The 28000-nt window shown below is 41.5% G+C and overlaps 1 protein-coding gene across 2 annotated transcripts in view; it reads left to right on the forward strand.

Annotated features, from left to right (window-relative positions):
* Positions 1-28000, forward strand: part of LOC128666065 (ras-related and estrogen-regulated growth inhibitor-like) — a 169040-nt gene that overhangs the window by 79857 nt on the left and 61183 nt on the right. Inside the window, exon 2 of one of the 2 annotated variants that reach the window (XM_053720445.1) lies at positions 19951-20007. The exons of the other annotated variant lie outside the window; for it this stretch is intronic. Within the exon in view, the coding sequence (XP_053576420.1) occupies positions 19951-20007 (57 nt within the window). The remainder of the gene's footprint in view (positions 1-19950; positions 20008-28000) is intronic. 2 annotated transcript variants of the gene reach the window in all.

Consider the following 28000-nt stretch of genomic DNA (forward strand, 5'->3'; position numbering starts at 1 on the left):
GAGTATAGGGATAGCGCTGATAAGCTATTGAAGGACCCCTCGGAGACCCACTTTGGATATGTAAACACATATATCTCTTGTGTTTACATATCCAAAGTGGGTCTCCAAGGGGTCCTTCAATAGCTTATCCAGCGCTATCCCTAAACTCGCACTTCATTTTTTCAGCTGTCTAGTCACAGTCCGGCCCGATCGTGCCATTACACTCGAGCTACATTGATTGTAATGGCGCAATCGGGCCGGGCTGTGACTAGACAGCTGCCAGATTCGCTCAGAGGGAAAACCAGACCCGCTCAGTAGAGCAGAGGGCGGGTCTGAAAAACACTCTTTTTTAATAAAAATTCAAGCGGCAATATTATGTTACATAAAGCTAGCACTAATATGTTATATAATTCTGCACTATGTGCAGAATTATATACCATTATTTTCTAGGTTTACTGGCCCTTTAACAGCTCTTTTGAAAAAAAATAAAAACAAAACCGCCGCTAACATTACAAACCCCCACCCTCCCAAACCCACAAAATAAAAATAAACCTAATTTAACCATTGCCCAGAAAAGGGCATTTATATGGGCATTGTCCTTAAAAGGGCATTCAGCTCTTTTTCGGCCCATTAAAATAAAAAATGCCTAATCTAATAAAAAACACCATCCCCCCCCCCCCAAAAAAAAATCCATTACAAAAAACAACAAACGAAATTATCCAAAATAAAAAAATAAAAACAAACACCCCCTAAAATTACAACCACCCCCCCTCCCCCAAACCCACAAAATAAAAAAAACGAACTAAAAGAGCTTAAAGGGCATTCGGCTCTTTTTTCGTCCCATTAAAAGCCCTAATCTAAAAAAAAACCAAAAAAAAAAAACCCTAACAGTAAACCCCAAAATCGGTACTCACAGTTGCTGAAGTCGGGCGAAAGATCTTCATCCAAGTCGCAAAGCATCTTCATCCAGACGGCTCCATCTTCATCCATCGCGGACCCGGGTATCTTCTTCATCCCTGCGGAGGCGGAGCGGTCCATGCGCAGAGGCGGAGGTCCAGGCGGAGGTCCATCAGTCCGACGTGGAGGTCTTCTTCATGAAAAGGGGAGAGAGAGACAGAGGGGGGAGATAGAGAGAGGAGAGAGGGGGGGAGAGAGAGAGGAGAGAGAGGGGGGGAGATAGAGAGGGGGGGGGAGAGAGAGGGGGGAGAGAGAAAGAGAGAGGGGAGAGAGAGACAGAGGGGGGAGATAGAGATAGAGGGGGGGGAGGAGAGAGGGGGGGAGAGAGAGAGTGGGGGGAGAGAGAGGGGGGAGAGAGAGAGAGGGGAGAGAGAGAGACAGAGGGGGGAGATGGAGAGAGAGGGGGGGGGAGAGAGAGAGAGAAAGGGAGAGAGAGAGAGAGAGAGAGAGAGAGGGGAGAGAGAGGGGAGAGAGAGACAGAGGGGGGAGATAGAGAGAGGAGGAGAGGGGGGGAGAGAGAGAGAGGTTGAGAGAGGGGAGAGAGAGAGAGAGAGAGAGAGAGAGGGGGGGGAAAGAGAGAGAGGGGAGAGAGAAGGGGGATAGAGAGAGAGAGGGGAGATAGAGAGAGAGGGGGGAGATAGAGAGAGGGGAGAGAGAAAGAGAGAGGGAGAGAGAAAGAGAGAGGGGAGAGAGAAAGAGAGAGGGGAGAGAGAAAGAGAGAGGAGAGAGAGAGGGGAGCGAGAGAGAGGGGAGAGAGAGAGGGGAGCGAGAGAGAGAGGGGAAAGAGAGAGAGAGAGGAGAGAGAGAGAGAGAGAGAGGGGAGAGAGAGAGGGGAGGGAGACAGGGGAGAGAGAGAGAGGGGAGATGGAGAGGGAGAGAGAGAGAGAGAGAGAGAGAGAGAGAGGGAGAGGGGAGAGATAGATAGAGAGGGAGAGAGAGAGCGCAAAAGAGGGGGGGGAGAGCGCAAAAGAGGGGGGGAGAGAGAGAGCGCAAAAGAGGGGGGAGAGAGAGAGCGCAAAAGAGAGGGGGGAGAGAGAGAGCTCAAAAGAGAGGGGTGAGAGAGAGAGAAAGCAAAAGAGAGTGGGAGGGAGAGAACGCAAGGGGTGGGACCACTGTACTGCAAAAAATGGCCCGTGTTAACGGGCTTTAGGACTAGTCTATAATAAACTACCAAGGGCCATTAAAAGGCCTTTTGTAGGGCATTGCCCTAAAGTTAAAGGGCCAGTAAACTTAAAAAATAATGTTATATAATTCTGCACATAGTGCAGAATTATATAACATTATATTAGTGCTAGCTTTATGTAACATAATATTGCCAGTGATTTTTTTATTAAAAAAGAGGGTTTTTCAGACCCGCCCCCCTGTGCTCTACTGAGCGGGTCTGGTTTTCCCTCTGAGCGCATCTGGGCAGCTGTCTAGTCATAATTATAGAAATAATCTGTTAACTTTAAAAAAACTCCAATAAAGCAATCCCTTACAATTTGACCCCAACTCCCTAGGGGTCAGAAAGATGAAAAAATGAAGTGCGAGTATAGGGATAGCTCTGATAAGCTATTGAAGGACCCCTCGGAGACCCACTTTGGATATGTAAACACATATATCTCTTGTGTTTACATATCCAAAGTGGGTCTCCAAGGGGTCCTTCAATAGCTTATCAGCGCTATCCCTAAACTCGCACTTCATTTTTTCAGCTGTCTAGTCACAGTCCGGCCCGATCGTGCCATTACACTCGAGCTACATTGATTGTAATGGCGCAATCGGGCCGGGCTGTGACTAGACAGCTGCCCAGAATTCGCTCAGAGGGAAAACCCAGACCCGCTCAGTAGAGCAGAGGGCGGGTCTGAAAAACACTCTTTTTTAATAAAAATTCAAGCGGCAATATTATGTTACATAAAGCTAGCACTAATATGTTATATAATTCTGCACTATGTGCAGAATTATATACCATTATTTTCTAGGTTTACTGGCCCTTTAACAGCTCTTTTGAAAAAAAATAAAAACAAACCGCCGCTAACATTACAAACCCCCACCCTCCCAAACCCACAAAATAAAAATAAACCTAATTTAACCATTGCCCAGAAAAGGGCATTTATATGGGCATTGTCCTTAAAAGGGCATTCAGCTCTTTTTCGGCCCATTAAAAATAAAAAATGCCTAATCTAAATAAAAAACACCATCCCCCCCCCAAAAAAAAAATCCCATTACAAAAAACAACAAACGAAATTATCCAAAATAAAAAAATAAAAACAAACACCCCCTAACATTACAACCACCCCCCTCCCCCAAACCCACAAAATAAAAAAAAACGAACTAAAAGAGCTTAATGGGCATTCGGCTCTTTTTCGTCCCATTAAAAGCCCTAATCTAAAAAAAAAACAAAAAAAAAAACCCTAACAGTAACCCCAAAATCGGTACTCACAGTTGCTGAAGTCGGGCGAAAGATCTTCATCCAAGTCGCAAAGCATCTTCATCCAGACGGCTCCATCTTCATCCATCGCGGACCCGGTATCTTCTTCATCCCTGCGGAGGCGGAGCGGTCCATGCGCAGAGGCGGAGGTCCAGGCGGAGGTCCATCAGTCCGACGTGGAGGTCTTCTTCATGCGATTGTCTGCCGCATACTGAGTATTCAATGCTAGGTACCCCTTTTATGTACAGTTGCTCTCCTATTGGCTGAAAAAAATAAAATCAGCCAATAGGAATTAGAATTGCTTAAATCCTATTGGCTGATTTGAACAGCCAATAGGATTTAAGCAGCTCTCATTCCTATTGGCTGATTTGAATGCATTTTAAGGGCAGTAAAAGAGCTGAATGCCCTTTAAAGGGCAATGCCCATACAAATGCCCTTTTCAGGGCAATGGGTAGATTAGTTTTTTTTTAGTTAGTTTTTTTTATTATTTTGTGGGTTTGGGGGGTGGGGGTTTGTTTTTATTTTTTTTTTCAAAAGAGCAATGCAATTTAATTTTGGGGTGTTTTTTTTTTTTTAAATGGGGTATTAGAATAGGAATAATTTTTATTATTTTGGATAATTTCGTTTGTTATTTTTTGTAATTGTAGTTTTAATTTTTTTGTAATGTTAGGTTTTAGTGTAAGTTTAGGCTTCATTTTTATTTCACAGGTAAGTTTGTATTTATTTTAAAATAGGTAGTTAGTTAATAATTGTAACTTTAATTTAGGTCTAATTTAATTATGTTAAAGTAAGCGGGTGTTAGGTTTAGGGGTTAATATAGTTTAATTTAGGTTTTTGTGATGTGGGGGCCGGCGGTTTAGGGGTTAATAGGTTTAGTTAGTGTTGGCGATGTTGGTATATGGCGGTTTAGGGGTTAATAGGCTTAGTTAGTGTTGGCGATGTTTGGGAACTGCGGTTTAGGGGTTAATAGGTTTAGTTAGTGTTGACGATGTCGGGGAACTGCGGTTTAGGGGTTAATAGGTTTAGTTAGTGTCGGCCATGTTTGGGAACTGTGGTTTAGGGGTTAATAGCTTTAGTTTGTGTCGATGATGTCTGGGAACTGCGGTTTAGGGGTTAATAGGTTTAGCTAGTTTGGCGATGTCTGGGAACGGTGGTTTAGGGGTTAATAGCTTTATTTAGTGATTTAGTTAGTGTCAGCGATGTAGGAGAACTGCGGTTTAGATTAGAAAAATTAAAAATTCCAAATATGAATAAAGAATGGATCTAAAAATTCAGAAACTGATTTATTCTTTTTCTGATTTTTTGGGATTTTAGTTATAGTGCCGATTCGGAAATTCGGATGCATTCAAATCTCTGAATCGGCCACAATTTGTCCGAAAACAAAATTTTGCTGAAATGAAACGCACATGTCTACTGATAATGGGCAGCTCATAATTTTGTGCTAGGTTGTGTGTAAACAATAACACATGATCAGGTATTAACATTTATTGATTACATTTTTAACCAAAGCATTTTTGATACCCCTGATACATACAGTCATGGCCAAAAATATTGGCACCCCTGCATTTCCGTCAGATAATGCACCACTTCATCCAGAAAATTGTTGCAATTACAAATGTTTAGGCATTCTCATGTTTATTTCTTTTGTTTGTATTGGTATGACACAAAAAAGTGGAGAAAAAAAAAGCCAAATATGACACATGAGAATGCCTAAACATTTGTAATTGCAACAATTTTCTGTGCGAAGTGGTGCATTATCTGACAGTAATGCAGGGGTGCCAATATTTTTGGCCATGACTGTATATAGTGCGACTTTCAATAGTTATGCACTTTATTGCAGGTCACCGGTTAAGCACTGCTCTCAAGTGCAATTCAAAATACCTTAGCTCTTTGGATAAATAGGTATTGTTTGAATGTTTTGCACATTCAAAAATATAGAAGGTATAAGCAAATTTATTGTGCTGCATCTGCTTAGAACTCAAGTATAATTCAACATGAATTTTAGTGCTCATAGCAAATCTATTATCAGAGGGAAAGAACTCACTAGCAATATTCCGATATGCATACTGTAACGCACATACTATGGCATACACTATGGGCCAGATTACGAGTGGAGCACAAAATTGCGCTTTGCGAGCTTGATATTTGCGCTCCACTCAGTAATATATATGTATATGTATTACAAGTAAAGCGCAATGCAAACGCATGGACGCTTCCATAGGCTCCAATGGGAGCCCTATATATATTAACCCTTTGAGCACTTTCCCACCTGGATGCTAAGCTTTTTTAATTTTTTTTTGTTTTTTTTTGTAAAAAAAAAATAACTTTTTGCCCCCCAGATACCCAAGACTTACACTGAATGGTTGGGCGATTACCTTTCCAACGGTGGGTCTTGGGGGTCTGTATCTGCTTAGATGCCTGAGATACAGGCTTCTAAGCAGCATGCCTACTGCTCCTATACTTAACATTGTTAAGTATAAATAAAGTTGTGCGGTGACGTCATCACGTCATTGCGTGTGACATCATCACACATAACGTGAACCCCCGGCGATGCCTGTCAATATGCAGGCCCGATCGCCGAGGTAGGAGCGGGTGGGAGCCCCCAGATCTCCCTCAAGTTGGGAGAGTGCTAGCGATGGCTCTGAGCCGTTATTAGCACCAGAGTGGGAAACTCTGCGACGGCTCAGAGCCGTCGTTAGCACTCAAGGGGTTAACTATGGTCTTTTAACAACAGCTCAAAAAAACAAGGCGTATGTCTTGAGCACCTGCAATGTTAATTCTTCGCTTACTTTTGTATCTCCACTTGTAATCTGGCCCATAATATGTACAGTTGTTACCACTGGTTCTTAATCAAACTATTTTACTATTTTCATGGCAGACTACATGTGCTGATGCTACAGAATGAAAAACACAAAAAACTTATGCACAATTTAATTTTGAATACTATGTCCCTTAAAGGGACAGTCTACACCAAAATTGTTATTGTTTAAAAAGATAGATAACCTCTTTACTACCCATTCCCCAGTTTTTCACAACCAGCATTGTTATATTAATATACTTTATTACATTTAAACCTGTAAATTTCTGCCTGTTTCTAAGCCACTACAGACAGCCTCTTATCACATGCTTTTGTATTAGCTTTTCACAACAGGGGACTGCTAGTTCATGTGGGCCATATAGATAACATTGTATTCTCTCCCATGGAGTTGTGGCTGAAAGCACTAATTGGATAAAATGCAAGTCAATAGATAATAAATAAATAGTCATGTGATAAGTAGTGATGTCGCGAACCTAAAAATTTGCGTTCGCGAACGGCGGACACATACTTCTGCAACTGTTCGCGAACGGGCGAACCGGGCGAACCGCCATAGACTTCAATAGGCAGGCGAATTTTAAAACCCACAGGGACTCTTTCTGGCCACAATAGTGATGTAAAAGTTGTTTCAAGGGGACTAACACCTGGACTGTGGCATGCCGGAGGGGGATCCATGGCAAAACTCCCATGGAAAATTACATAGTTGATGCAGAGTCTGTTTTTAAGCCATAAAGGGCATAAATCACCTAACATTGCTAAATTGTTTGGAATAATGTGCTTTAAAACATCAGGTATGATGTTGTATCGATCAGGTAGTGTAAGGGTTACGCCCGCTTCACAGTGACAGACCAAACTCCTCGTTTAAAGGGACAGTCTACACCAGAATTTTTATTGTTTTAAAAGATAGATAATCCCTTTCTTACCCATTTCCCAGTTTTTCATAACTAACACATTTATAATAATATACTTTTAACCTCTGTGATTATCTTGTATCTAAGCCTCTGCAAACTGCCCCTTTTTTCAGTTCTTTTGACAAACTTGCAGTCTAGCCAATCAGTGCCTGCTCCCAGATAACTTCTCGTGCACGAGCACAGTGTTATCTATATGAGATACGTGAACTAACACCCTCTAGTGGTGAAAAACTGTTAAAATGCAATCTGAAAGAGGTGGGCTTCGAGGTCTAAGAAATTAGCATATGAACCTCCTAGGTTAAGCTTTCAACTAAGAATACCAAGAGAACAAAGCAAAATTGGTGATAAAAGTAAATTGGAAAATTGTTTAAAATTACATGCTCTATCTGAATCATGAAAGTTTATTTTGGCCTAGACTGTCCCTTTAACGCACTGCAAACAACCGCAAACAGTCCATTTGCACAACCACAAACTCCCCATTTGCACAAGGTTGGATACCAAGCTAGCCATGTCCCGTTCCTTGTCCTCACTGATGTCATTGAGGGTCTCTTCCTCCACCCAGCCACGTACAACACCAAGGGTCCCCGAAAGGTGACAACAAGCCCCCTGGGACGCCTGCTGTGTTTGGTCTTCCACCTCCTCAAAGCCACCTTCCTCCTCTGACTCCTCTTCTTCAGACTCCTCTCTCTGCGTTATTATAAGGTGTGTTAAGTAGTACTATTCCTATCAGTGTAATCCCTGTTAGGTCCACTATCAGGGGACGTGTATATGGCATGGATTTTAGGAACCGGGAGATGGAAAAAGATGCTTGGTCGGTCCTCCTACTTCAAATTTGGGGCACTGCGCGTGCAATCTACTGTGCCACCAGATATGAGTGGTGTGGTTTTTGAAGCCACAGTGCAGCACCAGAGGCCAGAAAAATTTGGCATGTACACATGCCTGAAAAATTAGGTATTGTTGCAGCCGCTGCTGTAGCAGGGGCCAGAAAAATTGATGTTTGTTTCCCAGGCAGAAAGTGCCCTAAAACATTGCGGCTTGAACCCTAGTTGGTGGCGGATAAGTCACGCAAGTCATCCGGCATTTGAAGATAAAATACAGCAGCGTGTGGACCATTTTTAGCCCAAGGCAGCTCATCTCATCAGGCCTTTTTTAATCGAATGTATCGCCCAATGTCAGTCCCTTCGGGATCCATCCCTCATTCATCTTAATAAAGGTGAGGTAATCTAGACTTTTTTGACCTAGGCGACTTCTCTTCTCAGTGACAATACCTCCTGCTGCACTGAAGGTCCTTTCTGACAGGACACTTGAAGCGGGGCAGGCCAGAAGTTCTATCGCAAATTGGGATAGCTCAGGCCACAGGTCAAGCCTGCACACCCAGTAGTCAAGGGGTTCATCGCTCCTCAGAGTGTCGAGATCTGCAGTTAAGGCGAGGTAGTCTGCTACCTGTCGGTCGAGTCGTTCTCTGAGGGTGGACCCCGAAGGGCTGTGGCGATGCATAGGACTTAAAAAGCTCTGCATGTCCTCCATCAACAACACGTCTGTAAAGCGTCCTGTCCTTGCCGGCATGGTCGTGGGAGTCGGAGGATTACTTTCACCTCTTCCCCTGTTAGATACCCGTTGTGCTGTGACATCACCCTTATACGCTGTGTAAAGCATACTTTTTAATTTATTTTGGAACTGCTGCATCCTTTCCGACTTGCGGTAATTCGGTAACATTTCAGACACTTTATGCTTATACCGGGGGTCTAGTAGCGTGGACACCCAGTACAGGTCGTTCTCCTTCAGCTTTTTTATACGAGGGTCCCTCAACAGGCACGACAGCATGAAAGACCCCATTTGCACAAGGTTGGATGCCGAGCTACTCATGTCCCGTTCCTCGTCCTCAGTGATCTCACTGAAGGTATCTTCTTCCCCCCAGCCACGTACAACACCACGGGTACCAGATAGGTGACAACGAGCACCCTGGGATGCCTGTTGTGGTTGGTCTTCCTCCTCCTCCTCAAAGCCACATTCCTCCTCTGACTCCTCTTCCTCACAATCCTCTTCCAGCGTTGCCACTGGTCCAGTAAGCGATGCTGATAAGGCTGTTTCTGGTGGTGATGGTGACCACAACTCTTCCTCTTCACGCTCATCTACGGCCTGATCCAGCACTCTTCGCAGGGCACGCTCCAGGAAGAAAACAAATGGTATGATGTCACTGATGGTGCCTTCGGTGTGACTGACTAGGTTTGTCACCTCCTCAAAAGGATGCATGAGCCTACAGGTATTGTGCATGAGCGTCCAGTAACGTGGCAAAAAAATTCCCAGCTCCCCAGAGGCTGTCCTAGCACCCTGGTCATACAAATACTCGTTAACGGCTTTTTCTTGTTGGAGCAGGCGGTCGAACATTAGGAGTGTTGAATTCCAACGTGTCGGGCTGTCGCAAATCAAACGCCTCACTGGCATGTTGTTTCGCCGCTGGATATCTGAAAAGTGCGCCATGGCGGTGTAGGAATGCCTGAAATGGCCACACACCTTCCTTGCCTGCTTCAGGACGTCCTGTAAGCCTGGGTACTTATGCACAAAGCGTTGTACGATCAGATTACACACATGTGCCATGCACGGCACATGGGTCAACTTGCCCAATTTCAATGCCGCCACCAAATTACTTCCGTTTTCAGAAACCACTTTGCAGATAGCCAGTTGGTGCGGAGTCAGCCACTGATCCACCTGTGCGTTCAGGGCGGACAGGAGTGCTGGTCCGGTGTGACTCTCTGTGGAATAGTACCTGGGGAGCTGGGGGGTGCCGTTGATGCGGAGCAAGATGCAGCAGCAGAAGAGGACTCAGTCGAGGAGGTTATGGAAGAGGATGGAGTAGGAGGAGTAGAGGAGGTGGCAGCAGGCCTGCCTGCAAGTCATGGCGGTGTCACCAACTCTGCAGAGCCATGCATTCCATGGTTGTCAGCCGTCAGCAGGTTTACCCAATGCACAGTGTAGGTGATATACCTGCCCTGACCATGCTTTGCAGACCAGCTATCAGTGGTCAGATGGACCCTTGGCCCAACACTGTGTGCCAGACATGCCATTACTTCCTTTCGCAGAATTGAGTACAGGTTGGGGATTGCCTTTTGTGAAAAGAAATTTCGGCCGGGTACCTTCCACTGCGGTGTCCCAATAGCTACAAATTTTTGGAACGCCTCAGACTTCACCAGCTTGTATGGTAAAAGCTGGCAGGCTAAGAGTTCAGACAAGCCAGCTGTCAGACGCCGGGCAAGGGGGTGACTTTGTGACATTGGCTTCTTACGCTCAAACATGTCCTTGACAGACACCTGACTGTGGGCAGATGAGCAGGAACTGCTCAAGGCGAGACACGGAGTGGCGGATGGTTGAAAGGGGGCAAGGAGGACAGCAGTGGTTGACATGGCTGAAGATGCTGGACCAGGAGGAGGATGGCGGCTTTGAGTTTGTGTGCTGCTTGTACTCATGTGTTGATCCCATAGGCATTTGTGATGTGCGATCATGTGCCTTCACAAAGCAGTTGTACCTAGGTGGGTGTTGGACTTCCCACGACTCAGTTTCTTTTGGCACAGGTTGCAAATGGCATCGCTGTTGTCAGAGGCAGACACACAAAAAAAATGCCACACTGCTGAGCTCTGCGATGACGGCATTCTGGTGGTGGCAACAGCATGCGTTGTTTGGCATGCTGTCTGGCTGACCCTCGGGTGCCGATGCATGCTGTCTGGCTGTGCCACTAGCTCCTTGCGATGACCTCCCCCTGCTTCCAACTCGTCTCCTCCTCCTCTCTGTCTCCCCATCTGAACTTTCCCCCTGTTCTTCTTCTCTTCTAGCGGGCACCCACGTGACATCCACGGACGCATCGTCATCATCAACCGCTTCACTTGTATCTGACAAATCAACAAAGGAAGCAGCAGCGGGTACAACATCATCATCATCATCATCACACCGTACGTTCATGTCTTTAATGCTGCCTGACTGAGACATATCACTGTTATCTACATCCTCTGTCAATGATGGTTGTGCATCACTCATTTCTTCCAAATGATGTGTAAATAACTCCTCTGACAGATCAAGTGAAGCGGCTGTGGTGCTAGTGTTGGTGGTGGCGGCAGGCGGGCGAGTGGTAACTTAAGAGGTGCCCGAAGATAAGCTGGAGGAGGATGGTGCATCAAGGTTCGGAGCGGAAGCTAAAGAAGATTGGGTGTCCTGTGTTAAAAAGTCAAATATGTCCTCAGAACTTTTCGAGTTCATGGTACGTGGCCTCTGAACACTGGGCATTATTCTAGGGCCAAAGGGAATCACAGCACCACGACCACGACGGCACCTTCAGGGTGGCCTGCCTCTGCCTGTCATTTTTTTTTAAATGTACACTACTATTAAACAAGATATGAGTGGTGCCACTGGGCAAGTGGGCACAGTATACGCTGTGAGCCTGACACAAAAAAGCAGACTGATGTTTCACAGTCCAAAAAGTTTAATTTTTTTTAAATTTACACTACTGTTACACCAGATATGAGTGGTGGCACTGGGCAAGTGGGCACAGTATACGCTGTGAGCCTGGCACACATGCTGGCAGACAGGCAACTGCAATTAGATTACACAAGCAGACTGATGTTTTACAGTCAAAAAAGTTTTTTTTTTTTTTTTAAATTTACACTACTGTTACACCAGATATGAGTGGTGGCACTGGGCAAGTGGGCACAGTATACGCTGTGAGCCTGGCACACATGCTGGCAGACAGGCAACTGCAATTAGATTACACAAGCAGACTGATGTTTCACAGTCAAAAAAGTTTTTTTTTTTAAATTTTCACTACTGTTACAACAGATATGAGTGGTGGCACTGGACAAGTAGGCACAGTATACGCTGTGAGCCTGGCACACACGCTGGCACACAGGCAACTGCAATTAGATTACACAAGCAGACTGATGTTTCACAGTCAAAAAAGTTTTTTTTTTTAAATTTACACTACTGTTACAACAGATATGAGTGGTGGCACTGGGCAAGTGAGCACAGTATACGCTGTGAGCCTGGCACACACGCTGGCAGGCAACTGCAATTAGATTACACTAGCAGACTGATGTTTCACAGTCAAAAATTATTATTTTTTTAAATTTACACTACTGTTACACCAGATATGAGTGGTGGCACTGGGCAATTGGGCCTGGCACACACGCTGGCAGGCAACTGCAATTAGATTACACAACACTAGCAGACTGATGTTTCACAGTCAAAAAAGTTTTTTTTTTTTTTAAATTTACACTACTGTTACAACAGATATGAGTGGTGGCACTGGGCAAGTGGGCCTGGCACACACGCTGGCAGGCAGGCAAATGCAATTAGATTACACAAGCAGACTGATGTTTCACAGTCAAAAAAGTTTTTTTTTTTAAATTTACACTACTGTTACACCAGATATGAGTGGTGGCACTGGGCAAGTGGTCACAGTATACGCTGTGAGCCTGGCACACACGCTGGAAGGCAGGCAACTGCAATTAGATTACACTAGCAGACTGATGTTTCATAGTCAAAAAAGTTTTTTTTTTTAAATTTACACTACTGTTACAACAGATATGAGTGGTGGCACTGGGCAAGTGGCACTGGGCAAGTGGGCCTGGCACACACGCTGGCAGGCAGGCAACTGCAATTAGATTACACTAGCAGACTGATGTTTTACAGTCAAAAAAGTTTTTTTTTTTAAATTTACACTACTGTTACAACAGATATGAGTGGTGGCACTGGGCAAGTGGGCACAATATATGCTGTGAGCCTGACACACACGCTGGAAGGCAGGCAACTGCAGTTAGATTACACAGGGAAAAAAAAAACAGACTGATATTCTAGCCCTAAAAAGGGCTTTTTTGGGTGCTGTCCTTACAGCAGAGATCAGATGAGTCCTTCAGGACTGTAGTGGACACTGAATACACTAGCCTAGCTATCAAGTTCCCTATTAAATCAGCAGCAGCTACACTGTCCCTCCTCTCACTAAGAAAGCAGCTTCCAAATGAATCTAAAATGGCTGCTGTCCAGGAGCTGGGAGGGTCTGGGAGGGAGGGTCTGCTGCTCATTGGCTGGAATGTGTCTGCAGACTGTGAGATACAGGGTCAAAGTTTACTCAATGATGACGAATAGGGGGCGAATCGAACATCGCATATGTTCGCCCGCCGTTGCGAACGCGAACAAGCTATGTTCGCCGGGAACTATTCGCCGGTGAACAATTCGAGACATCACTAGTTATAAGGGGGCAGTCTGCAGAGGCTTATATACAAGGTAATCACAGAGGTAAAAAGTGTTTTAATATAACTGTGTTGGTTATACAAAACTGGGGAATAGGTAATAAAGGGATTATCTATCTTTTTGAAACAAACATTTTGGAGTAGACTGTCCCTTTATTAATGTTTGAAATATGAAATGTGCTTTTTGTAAGTGAGAGAGTGACAAGGTTACAGCTGTGGTTAGTAAAGTGTGGAATAAACTGGTAAGGGACAACCTCAATATAAGATGTATAACTAACAATAAGAGTCAATCTGCTCTGCTACGTGAGTGCATTCTGCTACAATACACATTGATATGGGCGGAGCTATATTTGTGATTTCATGCTTGTTTACAAGTCACGTCAACCCATAAATGACATGTATGTATATTGTACAGCGCTATGTATAATACTGATGTTAAGACTTGTTGCACACAAGTTATATGAAAGTTTGTGTCATTCCAGGAAAGCCACATGGAGTTTTTCAAAAAATGTTTTATTTGTAAAAAAAACAATATTCAGAATTATTTCCTTTCTTCTACAGCTCTGTGCAATTGATAAATAATTAGTGCCATAAAAGCATAAATATTTTTCCTGTGTGCCAATGTCTTGACTGTATTTGCCTCAGAAAGATCTGCTGTTTCCAGTTGGCCTGTGGCTCTCCTCCATGAGGGTCCTGTGTACTAATCAGCGTAAGTGGCTTTGAGCCCTTTTGGGGCAGGTTAGCACATGCCAGCTGCTTCCCGCCAAGTAAAAAGCAGCTTTTTACACTCTCCTCCACCTCTGGTGGAACATGCTCGCTCAGGGTGAGTAAAAGGCCCTTCTCTCACTCAATTGGTTGTGTGAGAGAAGGGGGCGGCATTAATGATAAAGCTAGGCAGCTGGCATACAGTGTCCACTGCCCTTACACCGCAAAGCCAGGCAGACACGTTCTCAAGTCAAGAACCTTGTTGGCATCGACCTTAGTACATGGAGCCCTGTGTCTTAGCTGTGTATTAGCTATGTAATGAGACTTCATACCTCACAGTGAAATGAGATGCAAACCTAACGATTTTTATGGACCAAATACTTCTGTATTGTTTTTAATAGCAATTCCAGACAGTACTTGCAGAAATAAGTGCATCTGTGGAGGTGTCATATATATGATAACAGACATGTGTAATATATGCCATTTAATGAGATTTTGAACAGCAGGTGATATTTCACACATTTTTATGTGTAGTTGCCTCTACACTTAATTTTAAATAACCCCATAAAAGAATGATTAATGCTGACTCTATTTTAATAACTGTAAGTAATTTCTTGAGGGACCCCAGATATAGTGCTTGTGGTTAAGTTGTAGACATGTGCACAGCGGAAAAATTTCAGACGGATTCAGATTTTTTCTAATTTCGTTTTGGATTGATTTGAATTTGGATACATTCGAATGTATTTGTTTCAGATTCATTCGGATTCAAATAAATTAGTATGTATTCGTATGTATTTGTTTCAGATTCGATTAGTAAATTCGGAAGTTCGGCATGTGTTATGTTGATTTAGATGGTTCCAAGTTACACAAACGGAATTATTTCACTGTTCTCTCACTAAATCTCACTAAATTTAATTTTTAAACCGAATTGTGATTAGTTCATGGCCATTTGAATGTAACGAATAAATCCGAACTAATTCGGATTTATTAGTTACAAATGCATTCAGATTAGTTTCGTTTCGTTGCTAGGGTAATTCAGAAATTCGAATAGATTCAAATCTCCGAATTTGGCGAATTCGTCCGAATTTTGATTCGGAACGAAATGCACGTCTAGTAAAATGTCAGGAAATGGATAATGGTGTCATTTTTAGTATAAATTGAACTACACTGTCTTTTCTGTGAAGTTAGAAATTACATATAGAAAATGAACGTAAAGAATAATATCTGACTGTCTATAAACAAAATATAAAATTCTCTTATAATAGATCTATCTAATATTTAGATATTTAAAATAGGACCAAATATACTCACTAAAAATGTAAATAACTCCTCTGACAGATCAAGTGAAGCGGCTGTGGTGCTAGTGTTGGTGGTGGCGGCAGGCGGGCGAGTGGTAACTTAAGAGGTGCCCGAAGATAAGCTGGAGGAGGATGGTGCATCAAGGTTCGGAGCGGAAGCTAAAGAAGATTGGGTGTCCTGTGTTAAAAAGTCAAATATGTCCTCAGAACTTTTCGAGTTCATGGTACGTGGCCTCTGAACACTGGGCATTATTCTAGGGCCAAAGGGAATCACAGCACCACGACCACGACGGCACCTTCAGGGTGGCCTGCCTCTGCCTGTCATTTTTTTTTAAATGTACACTACTATTAAACAAGATATGAGTGGTGCCACTGGGCAAGTGGGCACAGTATACGCTGTGAGCCTGACACAAAAAAGCAGACTGATGTTTCACAGTCCAAAAAGTTTAATTTTTTTTAAATTTACACTACTGTTACACCAGATATGAGTGGTGGCACTGGGCAAGTGGGCACAGTATACGCTGTGAGCCTGGCACACATGCTGGCAGACAGGCAACTGCAATTAGATTACACAAGCAGACTGATGTTTTACAGTCAAAAAAGTTTTTTTTTTTTTTTAAATTTACACTACTGTTACACCAGATATGAGTGGTGGCACTGGGCAAGTGGGCACAGTATACGCTGTGAGCCTGGCACACATGCTGGCAGACAGGCAACTGCAATTAGATTACACAAGCAGACTGATGTTTCACAGTCAAAAAAGTTTTTTTTTTTAAATTTTCACTACTGTTACAACAGATATGAGTGGTGGCACTGGACAAGTAGGCACAGTATACGCTGTGAGCCTGGCACACACGCTGGCACACAGGCAACTGCAATTAGATTACACAAGCAGACTGATGTTTCACAGTCAAAAAAGTTTTTTTTTTTAAATTTACACTACTGTTACAACAGATATGAGTGGTGGCACTGGGCAAGTGAGCACAGTATACGCTGTGAGCCTGGCACACACGCTGGCAGGCAACTGCAATTAGATTACACTAGCAGACTGATGTTTCACAGTCAAAAATTATTATTTTTTTAAATTTACACTACTGTTACACCAGATATGAGTGGTGGCACTGGGCAATTGGGCCTGGCACACACGCTGGCAGGCAACTGCAATTAGATTACACAACACTAGCAGACTGATGTTTCACAGTCAAAAAAGTTTTTTTTTTTAAATTTACACTACTGTTACAACAGATATGAGTGGTGGCACTGGGCAAGTGGGCCTGGCACACACGCTGGCAGGCAGGCAAATGCAATTAGATTACACAAGCAGACTGATGTTTCACAGTCAAAAAAGTTTTTTTTTTTAAATTTACACTACTGTTACACCAGATATGAGTGGTGGCACTGGGCAAGTGGTCACAGTATACGCTGTGAGCCTGGCACACACGCTGGAAGGCAGGCAACTGCAATTAGATTACACTAGCAGACTGATGTTTCATAGTCAAAAAAGTTTTTTTTTTTAAATTTACACTACTGTTACAACAGATATGAGTGGTGGCACTGGGCAAGTGGCACTGGGCAAGTGGGCCTGGCACACACGCTGGCAGGCAGGCAACTGCAATTAGATTACACTAGCAGACTGATGTTTTACAGTCAAAAAAGTTTTTTTTTTTAAATTTACACTACTGTTACAACAGATATGAGTGGTGGCACTGGGCAAGTGGGCACAATATATGCTGTGAGCCTGACACACACGCTGGAAGGCAGGCAACTGCAGTTAGATTACACAGGGAAAAAAAAAACAGACTGATATTCTAGCCCTAAAAAGGGCTTTTTTGGGTGCTGTCCTTACAGCAGAGATCAGATGAGTCCTTCAGGACTGTAGTGGACACTGAATACACTAGCCTAGCTATCAAGTTCCCTATTAAATCAGCAGCAGCTACACTGTCCCTCCTCTCACTAAGAAAGCAGCTTCCAAATGAATCTAAAATGGCTGCTGTCCAGGAGCTGGGAGGGTCTGGGAGGGAGGGTCTGCTGCTCATTGGCTGGAATGTGTCTGCAGACTGTGAGATACAGGGTCAAAGTTTACTCAATGATGACGAATAGGGGGCGAATCGAACATCGCATATGTTCGCCCGCCGTTGCGAACGCGAACAAGCTATGTTCGCCGGGAACTATTCGCCGGTGAACAATTCGAGACATCACTAGTTATAAGGGGGCAGTCTGCAGAGGCTTATATACAAGGTAATCACAGAGGTAAAAAGTGTTTTAATATAACTGTGTTGGTTATACAAAACTGGGGAATAGGTAATAAAGGGATTATCTATCTTTTTGAAACAAACATTTTGGAGTAGACTGTCCCTTTATTAATGTTTGAAATATGAAATGTGCTTTTTGTAAGTGAGAGAGTGACAAGGTTACAGCTGTGGTTAGTAAAGTGTGGAATAAACTGGTAAGGGACAACCTCAATATAAGATGTATAACTAACAATAAGAGTCAATCTGCTCTGCTACGTGAGTGCATTCTGCTACAATACACATTGATATGGGCGGAGCTATATTTGTGATTTCATGCTTGTTTACAAGTCACGTCAACCCATAAATGACATGTATGTATATTGTACAGCGCTATGTATAATACTGATGTTAAGACTTGTTGCACACAAGTTATATGAAAGTTTGTGTCATTCCAGGAAAGCCACATGGAGTTTTTCAAAAAATGTTTTATTTGTAAAAAAAACAATATTCAGAATTATTTCCTTTCTTCTACAGCTCTGTGCAATTGATAAATAATTAGTGCCATAAAAGCATAAATATTTTTCCTGTGTGCCAATGTCTTGACTGTATTTGCCTCAGAAAGATCTGCTGTTTCCAGTTGGCCTGTGGCTCTCCTCCATGAGGGTCCTGTGTACTAATCAGCGTAAGTGGCTTTGAGCCCTTTTGGGGCAGGTTAGCACATGCCAGCTGCTTCCCGCCAAGTAAAAAGCAGCTTTTTACACTCTCCTCCACCTCTGGTGGAACATGCTCGCTCAGGGTGAGTAAAAGGCCCTTCTCTCACTCAATTGGTTGTGTGAGAGAAGGGGGCGGCATTAATGATAAAGCTAGGCAGCTGGCATACAGTGTCCACTGCCCTTACACCGCAAAGCCAGGCAGACACGTTCTCAAGTCAAGAACCTTGTTGGCATCGACCTTAGTACATGGAGCCCTGTGTCTTAGCTGTGTATTAGCTATGTAATGAGACTTCATACCTCACAGTGAAATGAGATGCAAACCTAACGATTTTTATGGACCAAATACTTCTGTATTGTTTTTAATAGCAATTCCAGACAGTACTTGCAGAAATAAGTGCATCTGTGGAGGTGTCATATATATGATAACAGACATGTGTAATATATGCCATTTAATGAGATTTTGAACAGCAGGTGATATTTCACACATTTTTATGTGTAGTTGCCTCTACACTTAATTTTAAATAACCCCATAAAAGAATGATTAATGCTGACTCTATTTTAATAACTGTAAGTAATTTCTTGAGGGACCCCAGATATAGTGCTTGTGGTTAAGTTGTAGACATGTGCACAGCGGAAAAATTTCAGACGGATTCAGATTTTTTCTAATTTCGTTTTGGATTGATTTGAATTTGGATACATTCGAATGTATTTGTTTCAGATTCATTCGGATTCAAATAAATTAGTATGTATTCGTATGTATTTGTTTCAGATTCGATTAGTAAATTCGGAAGTTCGGCATGTGTTATGTTGATTTAGATGGTTCCAAGTTACACAAACGGAATTATTTCACTGTTCTCTCACTAAATCTCACTAAATTTAATTTTTAAACCGAATTGTGATTAGTTCATGGCCATTTGAATGTAACGAATAAATCCGAACTAATTCGGATTTATTAGTTACAAATGCATTCAGATTAGTTTCGTTTCGTTGCTAGGGTAATTCAGAAATTCGAATAGATTCAAATCTCCGAATTTGGCGAATTCGTCCGAATTTTGATTCGGAACGAAATGCACGTCTAGTAAAATGTCAGGAAATGGATAATGGTGTCATTTTTAGTATAAATTGAACTACACTGTCTTTTCTGTGAAGTTAGAAATTACATATAGAAAATGAACGTAAAGAATAATATCTGACTGTCTATAAACAAAATATAAAATTCTCTTATAATAGATCTATCTAATATTTAGATATTTAAAATAGGACCAAATATACTCACTAAAAATGTAATTATTTGCTCTAAGTGCCTGATGATCAAATACTCTGAGCATTATGATGTAATGTTTGTGTCTTAGTTTCACATCCAGAATATACATAGCGAGCTAAACAGCGCTCAAGATACAATTTGCCATTATAAAACTGTTTGAGTGACCTTGCAGTACCAATAAGACTTCTTATATAGTCTCACCAGAGTATAGATTTTTAGATTATCGGCCCTATAATAAGAAAAGTCAGAAAAAAAGTAAATGTTATTGCAAATCTACCTGTATTAGAGGAAATATACAAAATATCACCAATGTTACCTTCAGACTTGGCAACTGTTTAATATTGTTTTGTAAATAAAAACATGTATTTTGTGTTTACTAGCAAAAATATGTTGTGTGCACTAATAATATAAATGAATCAATTTGTTTTTCAATGCAGCACTGACCGTGAGATTCATTACTAAAAGGTTTATTGGTGACTATGACCCAACTCTAGGTAAGTAAATGTTACATATATAACAGACATTGTAATAAATAAACAGCTGAAACAGGAATTATTTTGGGAAGTCCTTCTATAAGGATAATTATACATGTACCTGATGCCTGGGAGAAGAAAAACAATGATATTTGTATGCTACAGATATTGAAAAGCGGATCAATAATTTGTTCGAGCACTAATACAGCTGAAATTAAACTTGTTAAGCATGCAGGATATCACACGTATTACAAGTTGAAAGTAAAATAATATTGTGCATGCGAAACCCGATACGCGCTAACCGCTGGACTTGGGCTATTGCCACAGCATTAATTTATTTTCCTCATAGACTTCAATGGAGCCCCAAAGTTTAATTAAAAACAAAAAAACACCTATCGCTAGTGCGCTAACTCGATCGCGTTTAACCAAGTGCTCTATTGCCGACGTGACTTATTAATATTTTACATTCCATTGTTCTTCACATAGAAGAACATTTTTTTCTTTATTTTTAAATATATATTTTTATATATGTATGATTGATTTATATCTATAAAAATGCATGTATGATATAGGTATAGATATATATATAGGAATGTCTATTTAAAAATACATTTTCCCCTATGTGAAGAACATTGGAATGTAAAATATTTACAGTACATAAACAGTAAAACACATTATTAAGGTGCTGGGCCCCCTCCTGCTCTTACAAGAGGTTGCTAATCTTAGCTGTCAATGAGTAACTGTGTGAGCAACACACCGATTACAGGTTCAGGCATCAATAACTCTAGCTCCAAGATCAACCCCTGCAGCAGAAGAGACTTGCTTTGAACATAGGTGTGCCACATCGCCACGTTATACCATCAAAGATAGCAGGCCCTGGTTCTCTCCCAACTTTGCCCTATCCTGTTTTCCCATGATCACTATTGGTCTAAGAACCATCCACCAAGAGTGGTCGGTAACTCTCACATAGAGAGGCAGTTCATTTAATTACCATAATACCTGCCTACCTACAAAGGTTTACTCACCGGCTGCGGGAGTCATACCTTTTTTAGAACTCTACCTGAAAGTTTTAAATAAATGTCCTTTGGAATGTTTTACTTATTTTGTTTGAGGTAACTCCTCATACTGTATCCTACCACATTGGTTCTATCTAGGTCTTGGTGGCGTCCCTTCGGGCCTTAGGTTACCCATACTGGTCCCTTTCATTTAAGTCCCTAATCTAGGGTTTAAGAGAAACATTGGCAGCCTCGTAACCTAAACAAAACTCAGGTCTGAAATTCCCTTTCCCCCCCTAGGCGGCTCTAAGGAATCGACTCTCTCCCCTGATATTTGAACGCTCCCTGCCTAACCACTAACTCTGTCATCATGACCTAAGGGCCCCGATAGGGCGTCACCTACCCTTGCTCCGCAGTAACAATATGTGAAAGTAAAGCAATTTGATTTAGCTAACTTGTTCTCTAAAGGATAACTTTATAGTGTACATGCATAACTTTTAAATCTCCAGGAACCTGATCTCATAATCTCTTAAGATGCCTCATACCCCTAGGAGACAAGCGAAGACCCCAACTGTCACTAAAAAAGACAGTTTATGATCATTTCACTCAATCGGGAAAGGACTCTACCATAGATCCAAATGCAGAGCTTAGTGACTCTGAATCACTGGATGAAGAATCTCAGTCAAGTAAACGATCAGCAGCCCCTCCACATCATTTCATCACGAAATCTACTTTACAGAAGATGCTAGCTAACCAGACACGCTCTATCACACAAGAGATCCAACATAATTCTGCAGAATTGAAGAAGGATATCTCAGAGATAGGCGAGAGGGTTGACGCCCTGGAACGCAAACAAGATGATATAGCGGTAGATCAGACCAGCTTACTATCCTACATGGAAAACCTAGCAGAACAGCTAACGCAATTGGAGTTTAAAATGGCCGATCTCGAAGATAGATCCCAAAGGAACAACATACGTTTCAGAGGGGTCCCGGAGAGCGTCGGGCCATCCCACCTTCAAGGCTTCTTAAGAGAACTATACGTAGAACTGATAGATACCCCAGAGGGCCTGGCCAATATGGAGAGAGCTCACAGAGTAATTGTTTGCTTTCATAGTTACATTTACAAAGACAGGTTGATGCAGGTGGCGTTCAAGAAACCTCTCCTGTCAGAGAAATTTAGCAATATTCTACTCTTACCAGAACTCTCTGTACACACATTGCAATACCGCAAAACCTACCAGCCAGTCACTTCGGCTCTCTTAAAATCAAACATTAAATACTGCTAGGGCCACCCAACAAATCTGGTGGTTACAAAAGACAACCAAACCCATATGATATCCACTCTTCACCAGGGACTAGCTCTCCTCACATCTTGGGGTCTTCAATCAAATCTGTCTCCTCCACAACCAGCTATAAACCCTAAACTGAGAGCCTCGGCTCCTGAATGGACTACCAAGGAACAAAGGACTAAATGGTCAAAAACAAATCCACCTCAAGTCCGAACTTGAACTCCATCAATCCTGAATCTCTCCTATATGGAGAAGTCGCACTCTAGAGTACTGGACTTACTCATCATGGAGAATGCCTAAAGTTTGGTTAAGTTTACATGTTTATATGCACTTTGCAAGTCTTATCTTGTACATGTTTGTTGATTGCACTGTTTATTTTCATTCCTCTAATTGCACTTTTCTATTATGCAATAAGAAATGCTATGTCTGCGGAGCAGGGTTAACATGGTTGACTTCTGCTTCTCACTGTTGTTAGCTCCCCCCCCCCAACAGAAGCCCACACTAGGACTCCAATGAGGCAGACTATTTCCGCCACATCCCTTTCCCTATATACCTTCATTCTTACCCTACCCTAAGTCGCCCCCCACATAACCTTCCCTTTCTGGTCCCCATTTCCCATTACTGACTTACATGCCTACTCTCAAACTCCTGACACACAATGTTAGAGGGCTAAACTCCCCACATAAATGTAGCTTACTGGCGAGGTCCCTTAAATTTCACAACCCTGATGTCGTTTTCCTGCAGGAGACTCATTGGACATCTGACAATCCCCATCATACAATATCTAAAGAATACACTGTGTTAGAGTATTCCCCATTCTCAAAAAAAGTTAGAGGTACTGCAATTTTAATCCACAAGAGAATAGCCTTCGAGCAAACTCAGGTCATTAAGGATCCCCAGGCTATTTTCATGATTCTAGTTTGTAATCACGTTAACTACACACTGGTATCTATCTGCCTCCCCAACTCCCACCAACCCAAATATTTAAAACAAACACTTCTTGCAGTAGACCGTGTAAAAATTTGCAGAGTTATACTAGCAGGGGATTTTAATATGGTTTGGGACCCTACTATTGACAGAAAAATCAGTAAACAGACACAACTCTTGACCAAATTTAGACAAGTCATCACCCAATCTAACTACTACGACATCTGGAGATCCTTACACCCTAGAGATAGGGATTATACTCACTTTTCCTACCCATATAAAATATACACTAGGCTGGATCATATTTTCTGCTCTGCGGATACTTTAGATTCAGTCAAAAGTGCTAAAATATCTCTGTGCCCTTGGTCAGACCATGACATTGTCACAGCAGATCTTTACTGGACAGAAAACTCTGGTATATAATATTCCTGGCTCCTCCCTCATCATGTCTTCTCGGATGTTCCTTTTAAAGAGGACCTTAGAAAAGATATTATGTTTTACTTTCATACAAATTATAACAAAACTAATTTGGGATGAAACACTTTGGGGAGCCGCTAAGGCCACCCTTAGGGGACTTATTATTAGGAGGCAAGCCTACTTGAAAAAGCAGTCTGGTTTACCCCTATCCCAATCCCACATTGAGCTACAATGCCTAGAACTCACTAATCAGACCTCACCCTCAGCTTCCACCACACACCAAATCACAAAACTTAGAAATCATATCTGTCAACTCGAGTTAAAGCGCACCCAATCCAATCTCCTAAAGCTGAAACAACTCTTCTACTATAAGAGTAACAAAGCGGATACCCTTTTAGCCAATAAACTCAAACACAAACACAAACTACGAAGGGGCAATGTTAACACAAATCTCACAATGGGGGGCAACAAAATCCCCCAGCAAGTGGAAGATTCTAGAATAGGCATCTTTACCACACCATTTACATCTACCAGACTTAATTTGGATCTCCCCTCACTCCAGTAGAACCTTAAATATTACTAACCCTATAATCTGTGAGTGCCTCGCGTTGTGGGACAAAATCAGACACTATCCTCACATAGCCCCACACCCTTCCCTGGTTACCTCCCTCGCTGGCCTACTTTTGGGACTTCCTGACTCACACCCCCAAAAATGGTCACAGCTGGGTGTAAAGCTAGTCTCGGACCTCTGGTCCTCCTCTTCGCAACCACATTTCTACACATTAGAGGAAATAAAAGTTGACACTCCAATGCCATATTATGTATGTATGTGTACATATTATGTGTATGTATGTGTACATATTATGTGTGTGTGTGTGTACATATTATGTGTGTGTGTGTGTACATATTATGTGTGTGTGTACATATTATGTGTGTGTGTGTGTACATATTATGTATGTGTGTGTACATATTATGTATGTGTGTGTACATATTTTGTATGTGTGTGTACATATTATGTATGTGTGTGTACATATTATGTGTGTGTGTGTGTGTACATATTATGTATGTGTGTGTGTGTACATATTATGTGTGTGTGTGTGTGTACATATTATGTGTGTGTGTGTGTACATATTATGTGTGTGTGTGTACATATTATGTGTGTGTGTACATATTATGTGTGTGTGTGTACATATTATGTATGTGTGTGTACATATTATGTATGTGTGTACATATTTTGTATGTGTGTGTACATATTATGTATGTGTGTGTGTACATATTATGTATGTGTGTGTGTACATATTATGTGGGTGTGTGTGTACATATTATGTATGTGTGTGTGTGTACATATGTATGTGTGCGGAACCTGTTGGCTCTCAAATAACTGATATAATAATAATAATGTGTGTGTACATAATATATGTGTATGTGTGTGTACATATTATGTGATGTATTTAGCGCACCCGCAGTATCCAAAATGCAGATGTTAGTGAACTTGATTGGTAAATATTACTTTCAACTTGTAATATGAGGCAGAAATAAAAGCACTAATGATTGCGATGTTAGCTCACAATGGTGCACGTGCATATATTTTTGTGCTCTACTGGTAATCTAACTCATAGTGTATAGAATATGCACAAACTCCTGAGCATATCTGAGTATGCTCTCATAATGAGAACCTGTTTCAACAAAAAGTGCCAAAAAAGAGGCCAATTTGACAATAGATATAAATAGTTAATAATCTCTATCTGAACCATGCAGTTAAATTTTGATTTATGTGTCCCTGACAATGGAATACTAGACCAGATCTGAACACAGCCAATCAGCGATGGGATATGTTTGTAGCCACCAATCACAGTCCCTGTTTACCTGCAGACCAGCAGTGCATTGACTTTAACTATGTATTTAACCCCTATGTATGCATAGTTTTGTTCAAGTAATATTGCAACAGTAAAGTGCTCTAACACATTAGATCATTTCTATTATTGTTGTTTTTTTTTCCTCATTAATAATAGTCATTGTTGTACAGATTAGAGCAAATATTATATAACTGTTTACAAAAAGGATCTTAGACAAAGCACCCTAACCCACTGAGCTTGCAATCTACAGTACTAATACTATATGGAGTCCTCTACATCAGCAAATCTTTATAAATAATATCGCTCTACCTTCGCCCTCAGTTGCACAGCCCAGCTGGCCATTATAACCATTTAGTCATCAAATAAAGGGAACAAGAGCACACTGAACAGAACAATTTGCAGGATCTTTGTGGTGCAGAGAGCCAATACGATTGTTGTTAGCTTTGTAGAGTGTAGAATTTGCAATTGCTTCAGATGAAAAACACATAGAACACAAATTGCACAAAGAACACAATTATCTTCTTACTTACAAAAACAGAAAATGGCCAAAAATGGTCAAATTTGTTCTACTAAAAGCAAATGAAATTAAACCCCTTTTACATCACCCATCTCCCAAATTAAAATTGTTTTTTTAACCAGCTGTCTGAGGACTTGAGTGTGGTGCATGCGGTAATTTTCCACTTGAACAGTACTCTCTGCTTCTTGCCAGGTTTCCTGAGCTGATTAAATTATCATACAATCAGACTCTTTCAAGTTGAAAAGCAGGAACAGCTTCTGCGACAAAACATCTCCAACCAACCCAATCACAATTAATCTCCATTTCACATACTGTTACTGCAATTGCTAAACTGTTCTTTTACTTTGTCTGCGGTCTTATACTTTATACTATATCTATACAGCATCTGAACTGGCTTTACACAAACACTTTATCCAGTAAGCTATAACCAGCTTCTGCAAATAATTGTCCTAAGCTCAGATCTATCTTTCTGCACCATTTGCGTAAATGACCAAGTGCAGTAGTATTAAATAATTAACATGTGCATAATAAAAAGACCACAATTTAACACAATTTGTCCGCCTGGACAGAAATCAACCCGATCAAATACGATCGGGTTGATTGACACCCCCTGCTCTGCAGGGGGCGGCATTGAACCAGCTGTTCACAAGAACTGCTGGTGCAATGATAAATGCAGACAGGTTATGCTGTCAGCATTTATCGATGTACAGCGGACATGATACACTACATCATATCATGTCCGCTCACACTATTATAAATATGCCCCCAAATATGAATTTCAACTGAGCAGTAGATTTTTTTCTGGAAATTTTTCTTCTATTTTCCGGCCCCTTGTATCATGTGACAGTCATCAACCAATCACATACTAGTATATGTATACCCTGTGAGCTTGTGCACATGCTCAGAATGAGCTTGTTCCCCAGAAAGTATGAATACAAAAAAAGACTGCAAAATTTGATAATGGAAGTAAATTGGAAAGTGTCTTAAAACTTCAGCTCTTTCTAAATCATAAAAGTTTATTTTGAATTGAGTGTCCCTTTAAATAAAATAGATCTTTGTATAGGGCAGGGGTGGGCAGACTATACCTGGGGCCAAATCTGTTTTTTTTACTACCCACAAACTAAGAATGTTTTTTACATTTTTCAAATGCATGAAAATAAATGAAAAGTAGAATACTATTTATTGAGATGATAAAATTGCATAAAATTCAGTTTTTAGTAAGTTTTGTTGGAGCACAACCACTCTCACTGATTTATGTATTGGCTATAGCAGGGGTTTTCAAATCAGTTTTCAGACCTCCCTAACAGGACAGATTTTCAGGATATTGAAACAGGGGAAATAATTATCTGATAAGTAAATATGGTTATTAACCTGCTCTCACTCAAGGTAATCCTGAAAATCTGACCTGTTAGGGAGGACTGAGGACAGGTTTGAAAACCTCTGGTCTATAATCACAATATTCCCATCTCAAAGGAAAGCAAAGGTGAGAAAAATTTGAAAACGGAATCTCATCCTAGAAGCCAAAAAGTTCCCAAGGGACTCATTTGTTTTTTGTATATTTTGAATTGTTTCAATAAAAATTGTGGAAATTTGTTTTCTCTCTTGTTGTAGAGGAACACACATAATATCCTTGATTTGGGCTTGATTTGTATTCGGCTTGATTTTGTATTGTAAAATATCTGCATGCATTTAAATTGTATTAGAAAAATTGCATTGTTTTGTAGTCCAGAGACATACCCCTTGAAAACCTTCTTGAGTATGTTTATCTTATCTCCTTCACTGTTGTATTTAGGGAAATTAAACACTAAATAAATTGTAGAAGCATATAATTGTGGTTATTCACACCTCCCTCTAGTCGTGGGTGCAATCATGTTGAAATCTAGGTCTCACTACATTCCTGTGCTGTCGAGTTTGCACATGTGCAGCAGCGATTCTTCAGATACCTGCAGTGCAACCTAGGTTCCAAAACTGTGGCACCCAGAAGGAAGTGCATTAAATGTATTTAAAATGT

This window comes from Bombina bombina, chromosome 7 (genome assembly GCF_027579735.1).
Source record: "Bombina bombina isolate aBomBom1 chromosome 7, aBomBom1.pri, whole genome shotgun sequence".
In the NCBI taxonomy this organism is placed as follows: Eukaryota; Metazoa; Chordata; class Amphibia; order Anura; family Bombinatoridae; genus Bombina; species Bombina bombina.